This window comes from Neolamprologus brichardi, chromosome 11 (assembly GCF_056152115.1).
Source record: "Neolamprologus brichardi isolate AB-2024 chromosome 11, ASM5615211v1, whole genome shotgun sequence".
Classification (NCBI taxonomy): Eukaryota; Metazoa; Chordata; class Actinopteri; order Cichliformes; family Cichlidae; genus Neolamprologus; species Neolamprologus brichardi.
Window position 1 is genome coordinate 14,215,820 of NC_142114.1, and position 23,663 is coordinate 14,239,482.

The 23,663-nt window shown below is 41.2% G+C and overlaps 1 protein-coding gene across 4 annotated transcripts; it reads right to left on the bottom strand.

Moving 5' to 3' along the window:
• Window positions 1-325: 325 nt before the first annotated feature.
• Window positions 326-22,479, bottom strand: setd2 (SET domain containing 2, histone lysine methyltransferase). 4 transcript variants are annotated; one of them, XM_006801362.3, is made up of 22 exons: window positions 22,131-22,479; window positions 20,633-20,754; window positions 16,629-16,650; window positions 12,536-16,506; window positions 12,281-12,412; window positions 11,970-12,098; window positions 11,619-11,742; window positions 11,441-11,518; window positions 11,258-11,355; window positions 10,977-11,109; window positions 9,778-9,912; window positions 9,557-9,685; window positions 8,399-9,469; window positions 8,228-8,276; window positions 7,906-8,149; window positions 7,059-7,788; window positions 6,545-6,667; window positions 6,002-6,138; window positions 5,784-5,895; window positions 4,232-4,306; window positions 3,957-4,058; window positions 326-3,371 (listed from the first exon to the last, which is right to left on the bottom strand). In XM_006801362.3, exons 2-22 carry the CDS (start codon window positions 20,659-20,661, stop codon window positions 3,210-3,212), a joined length of 7,785 nt encoding a protein of 2,594 aa, XP_006801425.2. In that variant the 5' UTR covers window positions 20,662-20,754; window positions 22,131-22,479; the 3' UTR covers window positions 326-3,209. The 4 variants fall into 4 exon arrangements, with proteins under 4 accessions (XP_006801425.2, XP_035768170.2, XP_035768171.2 ...); XM_035912277.2 differs by lacking the exon at window positions 22,131-22,479 and adding an exon at window positions 21,941-21,983; XM_035912278.2 differs by lacking the exon at window positions 22,131-22,479 and adding an exon at window positions 19,958-19,998 and having other exon boundaries at window positions 327-3,371.
• Between the last annotated feature and the right edge of the window lie 1,184 nt (window positions 22,480-23,663).

Genomic DNA, 23,663 nt, shown 5'->3' on the forward strand with positions numbered 1-23,663 from the left:
AGTAACAAGATAACCGCTCATTACAACCAAGGTATGCAGAAGAGCATCTCTGAATCCACAACATGTTGAACCTTGAGCTGCAGAAGGCCTCTCCAGTCAGCTAAGAACAGGAAACTGAGCTCTGAAGGCAAAATGAGGTCTATTTCAGTACTCACTACCTGTAACTAATGAATTGGCAAGCAAGTCTAACTTTGATGCTTTTTGTGGAATTACAAATCAAGTGTAGCATTATACAGATGATGAAACACCAGTCTTTATGCTGCAGATCTGCTACAATCAGCCTGGGGAACTTGCACCTTTTATTTAGTTTCTCGAGGCTAAGTGATTATTTAGAAACTCGTTAAAAACAAAAAAAAGAAAAAGAAGCAGAATTACAATTTAAAGTTACAATCAGAACAAATGTTAATAAGTTTTAAAAGGGCCTTAAACATGAAGCACAGAAATGAAGAACAGATGAAATATGTAAAAGTGATGACAAAAGAGCACAGCTGACAAGAGATTCGACAGGCCTCATTAGTTTCACACAGTATAGTTTAATTTTCATCTTTTTGTCATCTTCCCAAAGGCCCAAACAGTTCTGGCATTGTTTATGTAATAATGATACAGTGTTTTATGACCGTCTAGTGAAAGGCAACAGTGAACAGTTGTATTTGCACCAAATGAAAAGTCTTTTTCTTTTTAGGTTTACGGAAATAAGACATTTATTGCTAAAGAACCACAGTCCCATAAACCTACGTCTATCATCTTTAGTCAAAGTATAAAACTCATCTGATGGGTTAGAGTAACAAAGTTTGGACATGGAATAAACTACTTCTCTTCAAGGGATTTAGTGTATGAGGACGTTTCCTGTCCAAAACCCTGAGGGGAAATCATTTAAGAGGTATTTAATAATTTGAGGGCGAAACCAAAATAATCTTAAATCTTCTGGAGGAGCAGTTTTCTGTTTCTCACTGAGACACCATCTCTCATTCCTCCTCCCCTTCTGCCGTGAACTCGGATCTGTTAATGATCTCTTTGCCTACAGTACTAAGTGGGAGCAGGCATCGTGCATGGCCTAGAGCAGCGTTACATGCCGTCACACACTCCAGAAGGGACTGCTTAACTGCGGTCTGGAGCACACGGGCATGAGGCTGCGGAATGTGCATACACTGGAAAGGGGGTGGGGTGGGGTTGGGACCCAGAAGAGAGAGGGGAAGCACAGCAGCGCCTCTTTCTACTCCTCACAGGTCTCCATATTTAGAGCACACTGAATGTCTCTAATGAAGGCAGTCCATACTTTTTTTCCTTTTAGCGGAGCCGAACATCTGGCTCAGTGCTGTGCGAAAGTGCCGTAGTGGCATTCGTGCCATGTGCACCCTTTATTAGAGGCGGGAGCAGATCTAAAAATGGGATTGGGTGTGCACGACGCAGTTAATCATGAAGCACAAGGCAGTCACATTTGCTTAGAGATATTCTGGTCTATTTAATTGATGCTCAAACGAACCTAACTGAACTGCACCGCAGGAAAAAAATGTGATGTGATTTTACAAAAAAAGGTTTATTATCTTTAAAATGTTTTTACACTCGGTATGACAATGTGCTTACACAATACTTACAGTAGAGTTGGGTGAAATTTAATTTGTACATAGAAAAATAATAATTAAAAAAAAGAAACACCACCAACAATAACAACTAAAAAACAAAACACATGAACATCTCCCTGGCCACTTCATTAAAATTAATTGGCTGTGAGTCAGTGGGCTCCTAAGTTTCACTGACTGATATGGGAACTGCATCAGGAGGACTAAGCTGGTGAGGATGGGTGGGCTCACTGTGCTCCATCACCCTACTCTCCTTCATACAGCTTTGGTAATTTTACACAATATTTACACTTTTAATCACCAAATCATATTCCATTTACAAAGTGTCTGCTTAATTAAGCATTCCAAAAAACTATTATTCAGTATATTCACATATAAAGCAATGTACATATGTTGGAATTCTTTTTAATGCAATTTTATGCGATGTAAAATCGATGACCTAATGCTAAAGAAACAACTTTTAGTGCCAACTGTAAAAATCTCAGAAATTAATGAGCGACAGTTTGTCGACCAAAGTGTCTCAAATGTCTTGCTAGGACTAAGAGTGGTAAAAAGACTGAACACGTGGGATGTTTAGAAACGGTTAAAACTGCAATGCTACAACCTTCGTTCTCAGAATCATTCCTGCAGGAAGAGGAAATCGGGCAGAACAAGTTGAGGAAGTGGGGCCGGACAAGAAACGAGGGGGTGGGGAAGTAACTGGACACACACCTAAACAGCATGTCAAACATAGCATTCAAACCCTGCTCCCGTTATCACACATTAACTGATAAAAGTCAAGAAAAGATTGACCGCTAACTTCTTTTCGCCAGCCTGATTGCCACCGATTGATCCCTCAGTATACCGTGAGCAAAAAGCTCATCCCCGTGAGGGAAGATTACTTGAAGTAAGAAGACGTGGAAAATGTAGGGATTTCCATAAGGATCACTCTGACCTCAGGTTACATCATGCATTCATAAAACAACAGAGGCTCCAAAGTCTTGTGGTTAAGAAGGCAGGGTTTGCAGGAGTGGAAGCTTGGAGCTCCACAGCCCATTTAAAAGCAGCACCAGATATGGTCAGTGGCAGGGGGGCTGAAGCGTGTACAGAGGGGGGAGAAAAGGAGGCTGGGGAGGGAGAACTCGACTGTTCGGCACGGATCCTTTTTTTTTTTTTTTTTAAACAGTGGAAAGTAACAACAAAACTTTGATAAATGTGATACCAAAGCTGATTCCTGTGAATGATCCTCATTCAGGGATATAACAGTTTAAAAACTGGAATTGAGGTGATCATCTGAGGAACTTTTAAGAGCCGCAAATGAAAAAAAACAAAAACGCTAAAAAATAAAACAGTCAGTGAAAACAGTCTCTGTAGCACCCCTCAGTGTCATCGTCTGAGAACACTGCACCTGGAGTCTTGGGTTGGTCATCAACAACCAAGTCTCCCAGAGTCCGTATATCAGGGCTCCTGTGTGATCCGCAGGGCCTGGAGAACTTCAGCAGTGCAATTCGTAGACATAAATAGAAATAAAGAAACTACTTCACTGTTCAGGCTGGACAGTTCGTACATGTGGGAGTGAATGGAAAGGCAAATCTGTGCTTCTCCTGTGTTAGCGCAGAGCAAAGTGTAACATCTGTGGCCTGAAATGCTTCAATACACCTCTGTGTCCTCCTTGGGTCTGTACACGGCGCCAAATCGTTGCATGTACTTTTTGATGTATTCCTTGGTCTTGTGCTTCACATTTTCATTGCACTCGAGGTCCTCGGGATTCTTGCAAGCTTTCAACTCCTTATTCATAACTCCATGAGTTAGCTAGAAGACAGAGCAGAAGTGAGGAAAGAGTTAGGCATTCATTCTTGCCCTCAAGTCTACAATAAACTGATATTGAAGTTGCGGTAGAGTGGTTAATCCCCTTTAGTGACTTTGCTCTTTATAATTTGACATAATACAATGCTGCAGTCTTTAAATGGGTGAAGCCTAAGTCGACTTTCTGTTTACTGCGTCCATGTCCTCAGAGTCCTGGTATGTTTGAGTGGCAAACCACTCGCATGCACTATCCATGGACCTACTGAGAATCATAATGGAAAAAAAAAAAACCACCGCCCTTTGAAGAGATACTGGTTGAAAACAGCTTTTGAGAAGGAGCTAAAACAAAAGAGACAGTGAAAATAGCTAGCATGTACAACTTCTGTTCTGGAGGCAGAACACAAAAACATCTGGCTGGATGCCGAAATCGTGGGAGTTTAATTATTTAGTAATACTTTGAAGGAAACTTTGAAAACTTTGTTTACATTAAATGCTGACCAGCACCCTCACTGTGCCGTGACCACACTAGGAAAGAAAGAAAAGTTTGCCAGGACTTTGTGGAAAACTTCATCCATGTATGAACACGGTTACCTTTCTAGCCAGGTGTTTGAAGTCTTCTGTGTTGCTGATGCGTCCAGATTTGCAGTCTGGCTTTCGATAAGGATTCAAGCATTGCACTATGAACTGTGACATCTGATTAACAAACAGGTATAAAGTTAAGTAATGTACAGAATTAAAAAAACAAAAACAAAACATAAATGGCTGGACAGATTCACCACCATGCAGAAGTGCAGACACTGTATATATGTTTAAAAAAGAAGTTAAAAACATTGCTCTTAACACAGTTTGTGGAAACTTTGACTCACCTCCTTGCGAAAGGTCTCTTTACTTTTCTTAGCGAGTTCACTGGAAGTGTCTGCTTCAGCCGTCTTTGTGGAAAACTGCAACGTCATCATAAGAGAAACTCATTAACAGGCTTGTTTGCGGACAAATATAACTTTGAAATGTTGCAGACCAGAATTAGCACGCCACTTTGCAAACTGATTTTTCTATGCTACAAACCCAACCCTAGCTTAGCTTAATTAAAACATTCCTACAAGTTGCAATGACAGCTACTGAGGTCAGCAGGGAGTAAATGCAGCACCTGTTCACCAGCTATTTGAAACAACGCAGGGATATCCTGCCAGGGTGCTGCTTCCTCTCTGGCCGCAGCCTTCCACAGCAAAGCCAAGCAGGCAGCAGTTAACTGCCTACACCCACTATGAAGTGGTGAGCATCAAGAACAAGCGTAAAGGATTCACACACAGAGGAGGAATCCAGACAGTGAGACAGAATGCTTCGCAAGGCTAAAGCATGTGTCATAGTTTTGAGCCCTGGACGTGGGCACCACCATTGTCTAAAGCCTACAGCTGACACACATGTAGCTGTTCTTGGATTAATGAACAACATGGATGTTTCACCTCAGTCTTGTTTCTTAAATGAACCAACACACCCTACAACTAAATCAAGGAATCTCTGTATGCGTGTCAGTGTGTGTCTTCTTTGTGTTTCTCAACAGCTGTTGTATCTCGTGAGTCTGAGTGTGCCCAGATGATGCGTGGTCTCATTTCTGGGGTTTTGTATGCAGACAACACTTAAGATTTGTGACCTCCTACACAATGGCACGTCTCTGTACTGTCACCACTTAAAATGACAAAGTTTACAAATAAACTTCCACCGACTCTCACGTCTACCTTTGCTGTGGGTTGCATGTCCGTCACTGCGCAAGTCTTTCAAAGAGACAGTTGTGCAGTTAAAGCGTAAAACCCCAAACTGCAAATAAATGAAGGCTAAATCTCCCACATGGTTTCCATTATCCTTAAAGACAGGATAAAAAATGAAAGGGGAAAACAAAGGAAGCAGAAGAGAGGAGATGAGCTTAGGCATCGCCTCCTCTTTAGCCTTGAGGCTAAAAGACAGACAGCTGAGCAGGGGGCAGGGCGTTTAGACACACTCTTCAAATTTCTGTCTCTCTGTAGAGTGCGATGAAGCCATTTTGTGAGGTGTAGTTGCCGCCAAGTTTATAAGACTCGACAGAACGTGGTGTTGTGCTGAAGGCTTTTCTTCTTCTTCTTTTTTTCTTCTTAGTTGAGAAACAGCTGAAAGTAATCACTGGTGCAGCATCTTCAATTACCTCAAGGAACAAACACTATAATCGTGTTTTGCATCCAAGCGCAAACTTTCTGGGGAACTAACGAAAAAGTAATGTGGATTCTTTCTCATTGTCAAACGAAGGAATGCACAGATACTTTTCCACTCTGTGAAGACTGTTACTAAAACCTGCTGTTTCTGACCACCCACCTAAGATTAGATCACAACAGTTAACTTTTTTTAAATCTTTCATAAGCCAGTGAAGAGTAATCAATGTCAAAAGCTCACTTTGGAAGGATTTTCATCGTAGGTGGGTGTTCCCAGGTCCATCTCTGATTCATGGTCCACACTAGTGTTGTCACTATTTCCTTCCCAGGTTGGTGGATCCCACTGTGTTTGCCTAAAGGGAAAATAAATAAATAAATGAAACGCAATATGCTTGTGAGGACTTTACTGAGGCGCACACACACACACACTAAACACCCCTGCAACACAGTTTTACTAACCTTGTAATAATGTGGTAGTAGTAAATTTTGCCTTCAGGGTCCCGAGCCACTTTCCAGTTGGGAGGTAGGACGATAGTTTTGGGTTTAGGGGGAGAAGGTGGAGGCAGATCTATCACACTGTTGGGCACAATCATTTCCTGGAGAAGAAAATACGTTTTAAACTAAGTATGATCACAAAATATACACATACAGCTTCACTTTAATGTGTTTAAAAAGAGATCAAAAATGACTGACACAGCTTCCATTTAAAAACAAAAAGAAAACAAATTGACATCTAATTTCTAATGTATATGGCCATTATGTAACAACTTAAATTTGTCACTATAACAACTGTAGTTTGAAGTCATACTTGTTTACATTCTTATAAACAAATGGGACCCATTTAGCTGGACTCATATTAAAAGGGACTTTAGACTAATGGAGCTTTTAACATATGCATAATTCAGATCTATACCGCCCCCTTGTGGCCACGATAATAGGGCTTGTTCAAAATCACGAACTCAAGCTGTAAAACAGGGATATTATCAGGCAGTTGTCTGTTACCTGCTGAACAGTTTGAGATGTTACAATGGTGGTGACTGTGCCTCCCTGCTGCACCACCACTCCCTGCTGACCAGGATATACCGGCTGGCCATGTAGGTAGCTGGCTGTGGGATCAGTGTATGCCTTCAAAAACAAAGCACAATTAGATGGCAGTCCTACAGATGTTCAGAACCTCTTTTTTCTTTTTTAAGGAATAAAATAAAATATCCTCCTCTGAATTATGAGCTTAGTGTTCCCAACCCCCATCGAATTTGGGTCAAAAATATGCTACAGATTGGTCAGGAAAAACATAATTTCCTTTATTATCCATCTTTTAAAAGACTGTCTTTTTCAATCACAATAAAGATATTAACATTCTCATTTACTTTTAGCTTTTTTCTATATCAAGGAGTTATCTCTTGTATATCATAATATAGGTGATTTATAAAAATTACACAAAAATCAAACGTGGGCAATGAGCAAATCTAAGAAAGGTAAAATGGACATTTGTATACGACCAGAGCAAGAAGATTACCTGTATGACTGGAGTGTTGGTCTGGGGGTAGGGAGCAGGGATGCTGTAGATTGTTTGGCAAGGCTGGCCCTGATAATAGATAGCTGTGGGAGTCTGACCCTGTCCCGGGGCTGTGGCATACTGCTGTGCAGGTTGTGTCTGCACAGTCACTGCCTGCTGAGTGGTGGGGTCCCAGAGAGTGGTGTAGCTCTGTTGGCCCTGTACCTGAGGGGCAGACTGGGCTGGTACCGACAGGACAGCTACGCCTGCATCCTGGGTTGCTACAGTTGGCTGGGCATACTGCTGAGGGTTGCCAGAGGCAAGGTTTGCGGTAGTGACGTGCTGAGGGAGACTGGTGACTGGAGTGGTTTGGGGAGTGGAAGATGGAGAGGTCAGTCCTAGATCTGAGACGAGACGCTGGGGTGGGGTCTGTTCATAGTTGAGACTCGGCTCCACTGAAGGTGTTGGGAGAAGTACTTTGCCCGCATTGGGGTTGGAAGGATCCACAAAAGTCTGGATGGGATATCCAGGTGGGTACGTGATAAAGCCAGGGCTGGAGGCATAGGCTAGAGCAGGGTCATAAGCCAAAGACTGAAGCTGCTGCTGCTGCTGTTGAAGCTGTTGCTGCTTCTGTGCTTCCCGCTGAGCAACCTCCTGTTCAAACAGCTTCCTGCGCTCCTCTGTGGACAGTTTGTTGCGCTCCTTGCCACCAACTCCTCTTGGTGTCTTGCTGCTGTTAGATGGATCAAACCTTCACAATTCAGAGAACATGAGGACAGCTGAGTACCAAACCTTCACTAGGAGAGTTTGGGAAAAGAAAAAACACTATGATTCGAGGACACAATCAACAAATAACACAAATTCCTACCGTTCCTCAGTGCGTCGGCTGCTCCTCTCGTAGGATGAAGGTGGAGATGGCGAGCGTCTCCTCCTTCGCTCAGAGCTGCGCGGAGTTTTCTCAGAGCCTCGATCGCGGTCCCTGTCTCTGTCCCAATCTCGATCCCTGTCTCTGTCATAATCTCGGTCTCTGTCCCGTTCCTTCTCTCGCTCCCGTTCTCGGCTTCCTGACGTGGTGCGTGGCGTCAAAGCTGTATCTCGATCTCGGCTGCGATCTGCCAGAAAAATCAAATTATGTTAAAAATTATGCAAATAATGTTTCAAGCCAAACATAAACTTTGAAATAACCGTACCTCTTCCTTCCTTATCTACTTGAGTCTTCTTTGGTATCCTGTACACCTCCTGAAAATAACAGAACTTTGACTTTGGAATACAATGGTGAGCACATCGCAAACATTTGGATGATACACATTTTATACATGTTTATCATATTTTCCTTTGAAGGCGACAACTTATGAATATACCTTTAGATCCTTCCAGCTTTCTAGAAGCCTAGCAGCCATGCCACTAATGTCCAAAACACTGAGCTGTGGTTCCTGACTCCTCTCACTCTCCACATCTGAGACACCTTCCTCTTCATCTTGAGAAGGAGTCCCTATCACCGATGGATCCACAGGGGTTGCTGTGACCTCTGACGGAATCGTGGCCTCCGGGGCTTCAGCGGTAGGTGGAACATCAGTGGTGGATTCACCACTGTGTGGCTCACTGCTAGGCGGTGTTTTCTTAGCCTCTTCAGCCTCTGTCTGGGATTCCATAGTCTCTGAAGGCTGCTCAGGTGGAGCATCAGCAACACCCGTTTGACTGGATTGGGTCTCTGGCTCATGGACTTTAACACTGGGCTGGCCTTCTTCTAATTCTGCCTTTTCTGTCACTGATTGGGTATCTTGTGGCTTCCCACTCTCTTGTGTTTCAACTGGCTCTTTTGGTGGTTCCAGCTCATCTGCCTGATCTTCACTTTTGACTTCTTTCATATCCGAGTCCTCTTCCACAACCAAATCAGGTTTTTCCTTCACCTCTTCAGTTGGAGGTTGAGGTTCACGGCTTGAAGTCATCGCTGCCTCTTCCTGTTTCTCTCCTATGACTTCTTTTCCCGACTCTTCCGCTGAATCTGTGGTTGGATCTGCAGCGTCCACCGGTGTGTCTGCCTTCAACTGCTTTCCTTCAGGAAGTCCTGCACGTGAATTTTCATCATCTTCCTCATCATCCTCCTCCTCCTCTTCCTCTTTCCCATCAGATGCTTTGCTAGCATCAGAAAGAGCGCTGTCCAGACTGTTTTCGCTGATGATTTTAAGGCGTCTGTACACAGCAGGCTTGGACGTGTCACCATCTAGTTCTGGTCCCATTTTAGCGGAGGAACCATCAGGAGTGTTGAGGGGAGTTTGGGCACGGGAGGTGTTCTCACTAGAGTAACCATCCATCTCAGTCTGCTGAGGAAGAGTTTTTGTCTGAGCCCATCGCTGAATGAAGGTCAGGACTCTGCTCTCCTCCAACATGTTCTTAGTTGAGATGGGCAGCACACTGAGGGTCTTCATGATCTGCAAACAAGGCAATCGCTGGTCAAACAGCAAGTGGCTGTGTATGGACCATACAGTGATATATGATAACATTTTGACATATCTCACCTGTAATTGCAGTTTGATGTTGTTGGCACTGTTGCCTTTAGCTTCAGAAAGCTCCACCATGAAAATCCAGAGCAAAGACAATCCATGATGGTCTAAGAACTGCTTCAAGCATGATGGATTTTGTGTATCCTGTACAAAACAAACATAGCATGTTATAACCTAAAAAAGAAGATTAAAATAAATCAACGATATAGACAATGTATTGACAGATCTGGTCATACTTGTATGAGCTTTAGACAGATGAGTTTCTGTTCCATCGTTTCCACTCGGACCATCAGTCTGCAGAGAGACACCACCTGTTTCTCATCGTATAAGCCTTCGCCATTCTCTAGTAATGCCTCCAGCTCTTCATCGACCTGCGAAAGGACAGCATAGAAAAAAGAGTGAAGATACATTTTGGCCTTTAAAACACACAGTGTATACAGCCTGTAGTTACAATGATGGCTTCTCATATTAAACAAGGACAAAGTTTCAAATAATAAAGGTCAACTTATGTACTGTGCAAGTAATCACAGTAACCCAAAACGCTTGGGCTGTTCTAAAAGCTCATTTTCTGACATTTTCCCCCTATTTCTGGCTCCGTTTGACGTCAAAGAGGGGGGATATCAAGGCACACAGTTCTGGCTGCCCCATCAACCTGCTGTTCAAAATGAGGGCTGGGCCACTCTGAAGAATTCCAGCTTAAATTGAGGGTGGCCTCAAAAGGAGGGTAGCTAAAACGGTTAGTTTCAGAGTGTCTACTGACATGCAATATAAGATAAATAAAGACTGAACTTCAAATTATGCAGAGATATTCCAGCAGTGTCCAAATATTAAAAAAAATAATAAGCTTGAAACAAACAAATGAGATCTAATCTAAGAAGCAAGTACGGGCATTGTAACACAGGCTGTTATACCAATTTACTGTTATAAATCCTCTACTGTTACTTTAATACTATGACTTCAAAGACCACTACAATTACCCTGTAAATGAGGCTGTGAATACCAAGTAGTCAAATATCCTGAAGTTCTGGTACATTACTAACACATTTTCACTATATTGCTGAAGCAGTTACTTATTATAGTGATCAAAAGGAAAAAAAATATAAAAAATTTTGCACTTTTATTGTGTAAACTTTTTAAAAAAGGAACAGTTAATGAGTTCACAGCTTCTGTTGCCTTTTCTGATATGATTGATTTTGCATGAATATTTTCTAACAGGTTTATGTACCTGATTATTAAGAAAAGGAAAATAACAGTTGCACACAGCAGTATATGCAGCTTAACAGTTCTCAGCACTCAATTTATACAAATTCGTAAGTCTTTCCCTCTCTTTGTTGTTGTGTATCAGTCACTAAAGTGCCGGCCTCCATGCAAACCTGTTAAAGCTACACTTAAAAGAAATGCCTTAAGACCTTTAAATATTACTAAAAGAACTGACCGTTGTGAGAGCACTCTTTCGACTGCGGTCTTTCTTCATCTTCCCACCAGCTGCTCGAACACTAACTCTGTTCTCCCCACCCAGGAAGCCTCTGCAGCTGGGTGCTCCACAGAAGCATTTCTGTGCTTCTTTCCTGCAGGGTACAATTAAACAGAGATGAAACCACCACTGCTAAACCATTCGATGAAAAGGTTAACCAGTCTTTCTTTTTGAGTCTATTCATGTCTATTCATATATTATACGTCGAACACAAAAATACAGTAACCGCGCAGGAACCGTACCCATATCTCTGAAACTGGTAGTCAAACGTGAGCTCAGTTCCTGCAGTAACAGCCTTGGTGGTGAAGAACCCAACTCGAAGCTGACCGTTGACTGTCCACTGAAACGATTAAAAAATTAAATTAAAAAAAAAAATTCAAAGAAACTAAAAGGATACGCCAAAGAGTTTTATTTTGCCACCGTACCTTTTGGGTTTCACAGTTGGGCTCGCAGCTGTGGTTCATGAACCGAGAGCAATTACCCTTCAGCGTTGCATCAATAATCTGAGAGAGGAAATACAGCGTCAGCCGTTTCTTCCAGCCACCACAAATAACCATTAAAACCATTTACAGACACCATTTAACGTGTTAAATCATCACTTACCTCATTATTCTTCAGAGACATAAAATAGTAGTGGATGTTCTTATTGCGAGCGTACTCTTTCACCCTTGTTTTGAACTCTTTGTGGTCCAAAACCTCACCGCAGTATTCCAGTACAAAGGTGTTTCTAAGAAAACAACAAAAGCAGTTTCACATATATCACCACTGTTGTTTTTTCTTTCCACATGCATTTTTATCTAGTATAAGTCACATCTTATAACCTCTTAGGAAGCATTGTCGAAGCCTTGTTCTATCATTATGCAGTGAAATAGAGAGCCTCTTTTGTCAACTACTGAATGTTATTTTCTAAAAATAATTTCACAGTGTTCTATTAAAAACCAATAAGTGTCTTACGATGCCAAGTCTTTAGCTGCCCGTAGTCCCCAGCCCTTGTCTTCTGTAAGGATCACATCAAAGTCGGCATGTTGTTTCATCTGAAAGCGGCGATTAGAGCAGTAGGCTCCATTCAGGCACCGTGACGAACTAAGAAAAAAACATCACATGGAAAAAAAGATGTTACAAGAAAGACATAAAAAGATTCGATTAACAAACCAGAATAGGTGCTTAAAAAAACTATGGATTTCCAGGTTCTTAATTAAGGAAAGTTGTGAAATATTTATTGATGTAAAAGATGCCAGCGGTTCAATAATCTTTATTACACTTACCACTCAATCATCAGCAGCCGGTTTAAACAGTCATCCCCGCATGCTAGTACGCCCCTTGCTCGGTCCTCTCTGGGTAGCACGGGGCACTCACACTGCATTCGTTTAATATCTCGATGAGATTTGCTTTTTTTCCTGCAAATTACATTTTAAAACTTTCAAAGATCAAGTCTGAAAATATTCAATATTCAATTCAACATTTTGCTAGGAAGTTACTCTTCACAAACAAACTTGATGCTCTGACGGGAATCATCTTACCTTTCTGTTAGGTACAAGTTCTCCTCAATCAAGTCAAAGTACGGAGGCATCTTTTTAGACTTGGCAAACTCTTTCCATCTATTTGCATCTTGAAAGTCCTGCAGAGTGAGTGATGGACGGTCCGCTGCAGATTTTACAAGAGTTTCTTTAGCGACTTCAGTATCTCCTTGACGGTCCCTTTTAGCTGCAGGGCCAGCCTCTGCCTCGTTGTCCGAATCGGACTCTATCTCTGGACGCCTTTTCTTGGGAGGGCCCCTTCCTCTGTGGGGCCTAAAACTGTCTTCTCTACAGGGGTCGGGTACAGCAGAACCCCTGCTATTGCTGCTTATTTCATGACCTTGTACAAAGCTTGATGACCCTTGAGTGTTAGGCCCACTGCCCTCAAAAGCCGTTTTGCTACAACTTGATGATTTATCCCCACTGAAGTCGTCGTGATCATTAGTGAGGGAGTCGGGTTGAATTTCGCCTGAAGGATCCTGATCAATGACATTTGCATGGAGGTAGTTTTTTCTGCTTGTCTGCATGTTTTGCGACTGCTGGATACAGGAAGCAATACTTGGTCTGTGTTCTTGTTCTTGCCCCTTGGAAAAAGATCCTGACAGTTTAGTGTTTGTTAACTGAGGCCCGTGGCTGCTATCAGGCTGCTGGTACGTACTAGTAGGCTGTTCTGGTTGTGAGAAATCCCAACCCAGGTTGAATTCATGCTTCTCATTAATATTGTCAGCCCTGGAGAAATGATCTTGTTGGTAATGCACGTGCGTCCGATCTCCTCTGTTGCTCACATCATGTTGTTTGTGCCCTTGCTCACACTGTTTGGAATTATCACGCATGGGGGTGGAATCTGTGACACTTGCATGGGAACTGGCATGACCAGCAGTATAAGGCTGGGTACTGATGGAGGTGGAGGCCTCTGAGTGACTGGTGCTATCAATCATATTGCTCTGGGACTGACACGACGTACTATTACTGAGTGAATCGCTTATACCGGTCTGTGTTGTGGGTTGTTTTTTCTGTTGGCTAACTTGATTTGGGGGTTCACTAATATGTTTTTCAGCTGCTATGGCATTCTGCTGTTGTAAAATATTCAAAGGTCCCCTCTCCTCTGTATTCATTGTTAGACAAGAGTTCTTTGGCACCACTACTACAGAGTGCAACTGTTTTATAGCCTCGTCGCAATCAGAGTCATACTCTGAATTATCGCTATCACTGGCCTCACTCTGCCCTGACGCATCCTGACTGGGAGACATTCTCTTACTCAGTTTGCTCTTGCTAGCACTGTCCTTGGATTTGTTTTCGGAATTTTCCTCATTTGAGTGCTGTGCCGTTGCTGCCGAGTTGATCTGTATCTTGTCATTTATGTGCAGTGGCTGATCTGTGTTTGAATTTTGAGAAGCAGACAGTTTGGAGTCACAGTGGTCATTGCTGGTGCTGGCTTGCGAAGGCTCACTTTGGTCTTTGCAATTAAAGGTCACGGGTGTGCTCTCTGATTGGACTTCCTGCTTTGAGATCTCCGTCTGCCTTACCAGTCTGGAATGTGTTTCAGCTTCCTGCTGAATATCATCTTTAATATCACAGTCTTGTTGAGCATTATCTTTAGAGAACTCTATTTTTTTGACAGAGATCACCTTTTTAACAGTATTTAACAGTTTACTCTCTACACAAACAGTTCTCTGTGAATTTTCACTCTCCGAGGAATCCTGCCCAACAATATCCCACCGTGACTTTCGGGTACTACAGCTGCCCTTTTTTACATCGGTAGGTAGTGACTCTGGCGGATTCTCAGACTGAAGACAAGATGAATCAGATTTGACTGTCAAATTTGTGTCAGACTCTTTACTGACTGCCTGAGCTTCATCCAGCTCAACATTTTCTGGTTTAGTGTTTTGCTGGACAGCCTCTGTGACAGCTTTATCCACTGAATGAAGTACAGACTCTGGCCCAGTTGAACAGTAAAAAATGTCCTCGTCCTTATTGCACATTGTACTGTCATTACTACTACATAAATTTACGACAGATGCATTTGAGTTCACATGTGTTGGATCATTAGAGGAAAGGCTATCCTTCACATTAGACACGTTTTCCAGAGTAGAGTTTACATGCTTTAGGCTCTCACTGTAAGTGACATCAGAGGCAATGTTATTTTCCGTTTCAAGACCTGATTTTGCTTCTGCCTTAAGTGACAGTTCTTGCGAACCCTCACCACAAGACCCCACCTCCTTTTCATCTTTATTGCCATTTTCATTTCCAACCGGTTGGGAATCGGATTTTTCTTTTGAACTCTGAGAAAATGATTCTGTTGTGGTTGCACAAGATGGTGCTTTTCCAGGGCTATGAAATAAATCATCTGATTGTCTATCTTGCCCAGAAGATTTCACAGAAGATCTAGAGGGGACCTGTTTCGACTCTGGTCTACTGCTTTTCTTTTGAGAGTTTTTACAGTTCTCCAAGGAGCTGGAGCTTCTGTTGGATGACTGTAATTTGCCCTTATGATCCGTTTCAGAGTCACTGGGGCTGCTTTTTTGCCGTTTTTCATGTGTCTGAGAGTGTGTGTGACTACTGGAAGATGAAGATTTATTGTTGGCCTCTGACTTATGATGGCTGCTAGATTTACGGTGACTGGAGTCCAGATCAGGAGAACCCTTGCGTAGGGTATCAGAGTCCGATAACCGCTTTGTACTCCTTTCAGACTTTGAGGACTGTGTTCTTTTATCCAACTCTGAAGAGTGAGGTGAATCTACAGATTTTGAGGTTTTTTCAGATTTTGAGTAGGATGATGATTTTGACTCCTTATGCGAGCTTGAGTGGTTGGATGACCTACTGTTGTCACTTGTCCTCGACCTTGTTTTTCTGTGGTCATCTTCAGAGTCGGAACTGTCCCGAGTTCTGTCAGTCCGAGAGCGAGAACGTCTTCTATCCCTGCGTGGAGAACTCCTGTGTGATCTCCGGTCTGATTCATGATAGTAGGACCTTTCAGAGCGTGACCCTCTGTCACTTCTAGTTCTGTCTGATCTGGAGTGTGAAGAACTTGTTCGAGAACCTCTTGATCTAGACCGTGATCTAGATCTGGACCTTCGGCGATCTTTCTCTGATCGGGATGAGCGTGAAGATGTGTGTCTGGAATCACGGTCTGATTTCGAGTAACTAGACGACCTTTCGTAATTCTCTGAGCGCTTTGAGAAACTTTTTTCCCTTTCCTCTGCATGTGAACCAGAAGAAGATTTTCTTACATCTTTACTTCTGCTGTCAGAGTTTGTTTTACTTTTGGAATCAACTGATTTGTGGCTGGAAGACATCTGGGCTGAATCTCCATCAGATTCGGAGCCAGGGGGGGCACTATCTGACTGTGACCTGGTTTTCCTTTTGTGTATCTTTTCATCCTGCTCAGTACTGCTGGATGTCTCCCCATCTTTTCCTGAGGAAGCAGCTGGTTTCTTGAGGCTTGAGGTTTCTCTCGTCTCAGAGGTTTCAGTGTGAGCACTTTCAGAGGGACAGGTGCTGATGAGACTCTGGGGTGCTGAGAGTTCATTCTGAAATAGAGAGGTGTGTGGCTCTTCTGGCATAACTGACTGTTTCTCTTCAGTCACAGAGTCATTAAGAATTTGCTTCTTGAAATGCATCATTTTCACTTTAGTAGCTGTGGGGACTGGCGTCTGAGGCGTCTCTGTTTTTGATACTGGCACCAAGGGTGTCTGCCTTTGCTCAGTTTTGCTGTCTGCACTCTTTCCAGGTTTTTCGGAGGTTGACTGTGACGAGGCAGCATGAGGATCTGACTTATCAGGACTGGGAGGGATGAAGAACGAGCTTTGGAGTGGCTTCTTTGTCTGTGAGAAGCTGAAGGACACTTTCTGACGACCCTGATCTTCTAGGTTGACCTTCATCTTGGTCCCTTTAGGCAAAAGGTGGTTGGACAGCATGACTCTGGGAGACAGGCTTTTGATTAGAGCTGCTTTAGACAGGCCCTCCACCTTTACCTACAATACAAGAGAAAACACATAAACGTGCTGTCTCAGTTCTTTTATATCATAAAAAAGGCTGAAAAATGCTGATAAGACCGCAGATAGTCATAGTCATTAATTATATTTAGTTAACTTACCGATGCACCACTCCCTTCCTCTCTGGATTTACATAAGAGTAATATGGGAAAGTAGAAGAGAGGAAAGTCAGAAATTAATTTACAATCGTAAAAGTACAGAAAAGAAACTTTAAGATTAAAGCCAAAATTATCAGGGTAAACCTGCAGGATGTAAACATTTACCTGAAAATGTTCTCTGGCCTAATGACAAATGACTTCAAAACAACTGTTGCCCAATCTGAAACAGTGGTTCAATATCTTTCACTCATTGCCCAATATTCTCAAGTTCAAAGGGAATGCTATGCCAAGTGTATTAACACTTCTGATTTCTATCAGAGTTAAATTAATAAACAGACAGAAATAAACAGACTCAAGTTTCATTTTAACATTTTAAATATAGCGGACAGGGAATTAGCTTACAACTCACGGCAGCCATGTGATCATATGTGTTTAGACTACTAGTGGCAAACAGTGTTAGGCAGTAATGGATTTCACTGATAAATAAATGAAATGGAAGTGCTGAGACTGTCAGGTTAACTGACCTAGAGATGTCACATATATCTAAGGGAGGGACAGGAAATTGCTTTACATTACATAACTGCTCAGATCAACTTTAAATAGGTTTCCTCAAACCCACCACAGTTTGAGGAAACCTGCTAAACAAAAAATAAACTTCAGCATGGGATGTTGAATGCAATAACATTTCTGAGGAAAGTTACATTTTCTCTAAATGCACTGTCTTTTGGATGCCTAATTCTCACATAAGTATATACATATATATTATGTCTATATAATTCCAAATTCCTTATAAAGATGCCTTTGGTGTAGAAGAATGTGACATAGTTGGAACGTACCCATGCAAACATGGTATGAGCATGCAAACTACAACCAGATGAACAGAACAGACATTCAGCCTCTAAACCTGTTACCCTGAGGGCAGAACAATGAGCTACTATGCAGAGAAAAACTATTTTGCTAACAAAAAAACTGCATGTTCAATCAGATTACTAAAAGCTGACTCTAACTTGCAAGATCAGTTTTAAAGGTTTTAGTTATTTGCTAGGGAAAAAATGGATACAGCATAGTATTGTGATTTTGCTTGGTGACATTGTATCAACACAAGAACAGCAAATAGCATTTTTTTTATTAAATAAATTCAAATACTCTGGGAATATTACAACAAGATGCAGACGATGTCGATGCAGACAGCAACAGATATGATTTTCAACATTTGATCACAACTAATTCCTGTATTATCAGAAACAGATTGCATGCAAATGCCAGCGTGTCCTCATTCAATTGCAGACTGACAGACAGCAGTCTGACTGTTTTTTCTTTGATAAACTGAAGGAACCAGCTCAGTGTTCCTTCAGTGGGCTGGCTTCAGTTATTATGCAAATGTACTGTTTATAAAATTGGGGAAACTTGCAGTCAGCTGAGACTGAAGAAGTCACTTGAATGAGTGACGGAAAGTTTCTCCCACTGAAAACGCTACGTCCAGATGAACAGAATCAACTTTTGGAGAAACTGAAGTGAGACAACTTTATCTTAGTGGATGAAACAGATATTGACAAAGTTTAACTTTGAGGACATCATTCGCAGTTTAAAAATTATGAAAACTAACAATATATATTATTGCAATGCTCAGAATTTCGCAAAATTTAAATAAATAAATAAATCACAAAAATATTGTATCATGAGTGAAGTATTGTGATAATACTGTATAGTGAAGTGTCTGGTGATTCCTGCCTCTATTATTTACATTTCCTGCTTATTTCGAAATTATTTCTGTCAGACATAAATAAAAGTTCAACTCTCTCTGAACTTCCAAAAGTGATCCAGCATTGCACAACACCACTTCTCAACACCACTGAAAAACCAAAACAAAGCGCTACGGTTACCACACATTCTTAGAGCTGAATGAAATAAGTGGATATTTCAGTGAAGACCAGAACAAAAAATATTTAGGATTCACTTTTCAAACTTTTTTTGTTTTGTTTTTTTAAATATGCAGGCCTTATTATATCTAGCTGTGATGCTCTTGTGGGCTGACCCACATCCATCTTTAGGCCCCCACTGGTTATGTCGCAAGCCAAACATGACGTCACCACAGCCCTGTCACCATTTACACCAGCACTGAGGGGGCACCAGATTCACTGAAGTATTCTCCTGAATGACAGGTGCTGCCACACAGACAAAGCCTATACGACAGCATTGGTATGGGAGTAAAAGATGACGAAAGGGGAACACTTTCTCCTGAAAGTCTCAACTTTCCAAATCTCTGAGATCCTGCACTGATATATCACTGAAATGCCGATAAAACCCATGGCCATCGCAAACTTGTGTCTTCAATCTGGCTGCCCCCAACTACACAAGGGTTAGAAAAACCTAAGAAGTCCACGGCTAACTGAAACGACACCAAAGCACTGCTCGCCTATGCGGATATGACGTCACTTATGGTGTGCGTCACCATTGACAAGGGCAACAATTCTGTGCTTTACCATACCGAAGGACAAAACATTCAGATTTCTCCCCTTTTTACTGCAAGTAAGATTTTTTTATGGCAGTATGAGTTTCTTTCATCACTCTTTCAATAGAAACACCGAAAAGAATAACAGTTGGTAAGATAATTGTGGAATGACCATGAATTTAAATGTTTCGAAACTTGTTCTGAAATAATTACATTCTACTAAATGGATTCATATTCATTTCTAACCCTGAACTTAAATAAATAGAGCTCACATACAATGACACTGAGTGAAAAGGGGCGACTGGTATGCAACTCCTGTTTCAGTGGCATAAACTACAGAACAAGGGGTTTGGCACACCATTGGGCATTCTTTTCTCATCGCCATGTTGCTGTTATAGATCTTTGCTCTCTTTACTGAGACTGGTAACTGGTGTTCCAAAACAACAGTAAAAGCAAAGAAATAAAAGCGGTCAACATATAAGAAAACTTAATGTGTGACTTTTTACTTTTAATAAAATGTCTGTTTTCTTTGGGCTAAGCTTGATATGGGTGATGGGGAAAAAAATGGGTCATTTATTCCTTTAGGATTTCAATTTTCTTTTTTTTTCTCCTGTGACCTTCAAACTGAGACACATGCGCTGGGACATTCAGTAATACAGAAAGAGCTATGAAATGCAAGAATGGGGAATAACAACTGGTTCCTGTTAAGAACTGCTTCAAAATAACCCCATTAGCTCCATTGGAATTAAATGCTTCCAAGCCAATCATTTTCATTAATTAGTTCTGCCATGTATTCCTTACAGTTGTCCGTTACAAAGAAAAACAAAACAAAAAAACAAAACAAAAAAAAACAATAACAAAGAGTGGAGTTTTTGCTCACCTCAGTCAAATCCAAGCCATATTTTCTACTCTGTCTCTGCACTGAAAAGATAATAAATCAGTTACACTGATGCTAAAAACATGTGTAGGACTACTTTTTTCCCTGTAAAGATTGAATCTGGAATCAATAAGGGCAATCAATTAAAAAAAAGGATTATTACACAGGTTTCAATGAATATCTTTCCCTTTGCAAACAGCTTTCTTGTAATTTTTTTGTAATTGTAATTTACAAGCATCTAATCTTTTAAGCTGATAAATAAATTATAAAAAGAAAATGAAAAATATATGGTTAAAAAAACATCTTCAGGTAACAATTTCTATTCAATTTGTTCAATATATATATGACTTGTTTGTTTTTTCTGCTTTTACTGTCCTGTATTACCACAACAAACGTTAAGGAACTGTGTATGAACTACAAAAAACACACCATCTAGACAATGACTGACAATTAATAAATAAACAGATGAAAGGATGTGAAAAAAAGCACAGAACTTATGAGTTGCATAAGACACTTTAGTGCTTAAATTAAAAAAAAAAAAAGCTCTTTATATGAACAATAACATGGCGGTGGATGGGTTGAGGTAGAAGTCAAAATGTTTTAAAAGTAGTGTGCCAGACTATATTCATAAACATAACACAACTTGGTAACCATTCTACAGTTTCTGCTGTCTAATACCTGATCTCTGACTTGTGCAGAGCGTCCATAGAGAAATTCGTCTAGGATTAGTAGGCCTGAAGGGGCTGCTGGCCAAGAATAATCCAAATCAGAGAAATGAGCCCTCCAAAGTGACGCCACACCTGACAAAAAGAAAGACAAAGCAATGAACTAAGTCTCTCTGTATCCACAACAGCTAATCACTCAGGAACTTGTACACTTTTGACACCATTAAAATCTCAGTAAAGTTCCTGCTAATGACACAATAACTGCAGTATTTCAGTTTGTCTCTGTTGTCCAACACACATTGTATATTCAGCACACAACGTCAGAAAGCACATTGTGTCACATGCATTAAAGCGTTGCACAGTAACGACTTCTGCAGACCCGCCTTCCTTTCTGTTATCTATCGATGCAATGTGGCCGTACCTCGTCTTACTCCCATTAGACATGGACCCCCTCCCCCCAATTTAAGTACATTTGGCTGTAAATTTCCACTGTTGTTGCTTCAGCTGATCAACATATAGGAAGTTACGTTCGCCAATTGTTTATTAACAGCAAGTTTCATGGTCGAAGATAAATGGAAAAACATGGATGGATGCAGGGCGGGCATTAGAAGATGCAGCTGATTATTAGACACGGCGAAGACAAGCATGCGGACTACATAAAACAAAATGCTGTTTGCAGAACTACGATTTATGTGAATGACCACATCGACACTGTAATGGGAAAAACAAATCGTGACTGAATGCAAACTGAGTAACTACACTTAAGCATGGCCTGTGCAGTGAGTGTATGCAGCCAAAACATGGCCTTTAAAAAGACAGCCACTTCTAGAACTAGCTAAATTATTGTTCTAAAGCAAATAATTTAGTCTGCTATTTTTTAAAGATTGCTTACACTAAATCAACACTGAGAAGGCAGAAAACACGTCATACCTTAGTTATTAGACCGTGATGATAATTTGCTAAAAAATATAATAGCTGAGCTAGCTTGGGTAGGTTAGCAGAGATTTCATGGGCCGTCTTTAAAGACAGAAGGAGCATATTCCTTGTGTATAACGTAGGCTATTACTGTCGACTAGCAAACAGTTGTGTACTTTGACATGCTAGAAGTAAGGCTTTTAGTGTGTTTTCGGGTGCCTGTCAGGGGGTTGAACGATCACATTTGCTTCTGTAAAGGGCTAGCATCAGCAGCTAACATTAGCTGTGTTAGCTTTGCCTCGCTCTATAGGCTAACGTGGCTGTCGTAAACTTGTTATACTTTGAGCTTTACCTGGTGTGTTCACTCAGAATAATCGGGTTTTTTTCGACAGTGTGAGCACCTTACCTTTGTAGTTTTTTGACACGGAAGAAAATATATGACGTTCACTTCTATTTTAGGATACAATGGACCCCTATAGTGGAGTCTGTGACCCGGCTTTGCTAGCATGATAGCTAATGTTTTGTTTTGTAGTAAGGTGGTTTCACCAGAAATAAGGACGCGCTAAACAACCGGGACATGCTCACGAGGTACTCACTTTACGAAGTGTTTAAGGTCACAGGGATCCCCCATCTTCGAAGTCACCGGTGATCGGCTTTCTAAAACATCAGGCAGCAACGTATACCGACGTTAAATCCATACGGAGCAGTCGGAAATGGTCGTCGGCTCACTGGCTCCGCTACTGCTGCGCCCTAGCTTCAGCATGGGTGAATGGTGGTACGACCGAGCCAGAATGCGCTCACATAGTTAGCGAAGAGTTGTGGGAGAGCTCTAAAACACAAACGATAGCGAATGCAGCGCCTTGGGAAGTGTTTAAAATGACAAGACTAACAGTCTGATTCCCCAACGAAGTGTTTTGAGCATGTGTTTTAGCCACTTTTTATTTGTATCAGCCACTAATCGAGTGCCTCTGTGTCTGAGGCTTCTCTGTTCAACATCACATGATATGGGTGCACAGCTGGCGCGAACCCCGGAGCGCACTGCGGCTCCTACGAGTCAAACAACCACTTAACATTTCAAAAAGGCAGGCCTTGTTAGAGAGCATCACACAGTGGTTAAAATCTCAATAACAGAGACCTTGGTCCTTTGATAAACATTATATTTCATGCTTCATTTATTTGATGTTCTTTATCATAGTCTATTATTTGATTGATTGCTTTTTTTGTTCTGCCTATTCAGTTTTTTTGTCATCCACTGGAACAATTTGAACTGCACTAATGTGATGATGGAAAGAAAAATACTTTTGTTATCCCATACTTTCTTTTAATTATTTTGGTACATCAGTTGCAATGAATAATAATATTACTGATGATGATAATATGCAGGAGATGATTCTGTGCCTGACAGATACTTTAAATTATTGAGGTTGATCGCAAGTGATATGAAAGATTTCCTTTATCTGTCCTTGTGTCATCAGAGCTGAATCAGCCTGTTAGAGAAAGTGATCTGCTGTCTATGGAAGCCCGTTTCCGCCACAAAAAAAGTATCCATAATTTAAAGTTTCGTGTTATCTTTCTCGAAATTTCAAGCTACTTTCTTGAAATTTCGACTTATTAACTCGAAATTTTGAGATAAGTAGCTCAAAATTTTGACTCACTTTTCTCAAAATTTGGCAGAGCTAACTTGAAATTTTGAGTTATTTTCTCAAAATTTCGAGAAAATAAGTGGAAATTTTGAGAAAATAACTCAAAGATTTGAGAAAGATAACTCCAAATTTCAAGTTATGGATACTTTTTTTTCTTCCTTTTTTAGTGGTGGAAATGGGCTTCCATAAAAAATTGCAGAGCGGTTTATTCAGTTTGCTGGTATCAGCTCCAATGCTGCTCCCGCAGCAGACTACACCAAAGTACACTGCACTCACAACAACTAAATGCCAGATTTCATCTGATTGCCAGATCTCTGTTTTGATTTCTTCTTCTTTTTTTTGTATTATCATTAGGCATAGCAGAAAATATTAACACACACACACACACACACACACACACAGACAATATAAAACTGTATATTGTGGGGGAAAAACTCTAGATGAATGCAACTTTGGAGAAGATTGTAAATGTGGTAAGGATACAGG

Excerpts from the sequence above, each read along its gene's own strand:
- setd2 (XM_006801362.3), bottom strand. The coding sequence starts at position 20,661 with ATGGACGCTCTGCACAAGTCAGAGATCAG. Across the intron at positions 7,789-7,905 it reads AGCCGACGCACTGAGGAACG|GTTTGATCCATCTAACAGCA; the intron begins GTAGGAATTTGT and ends TGAATTGTGAAG. Across the intron at positions 4,059-4,231 it reads AAGAGACCTTTCGCAAGGAG|ATGTCACAGTTCATAGTGCA; the intron begins GTGAGTCAAAGT and ends TTTGTTAATCAG.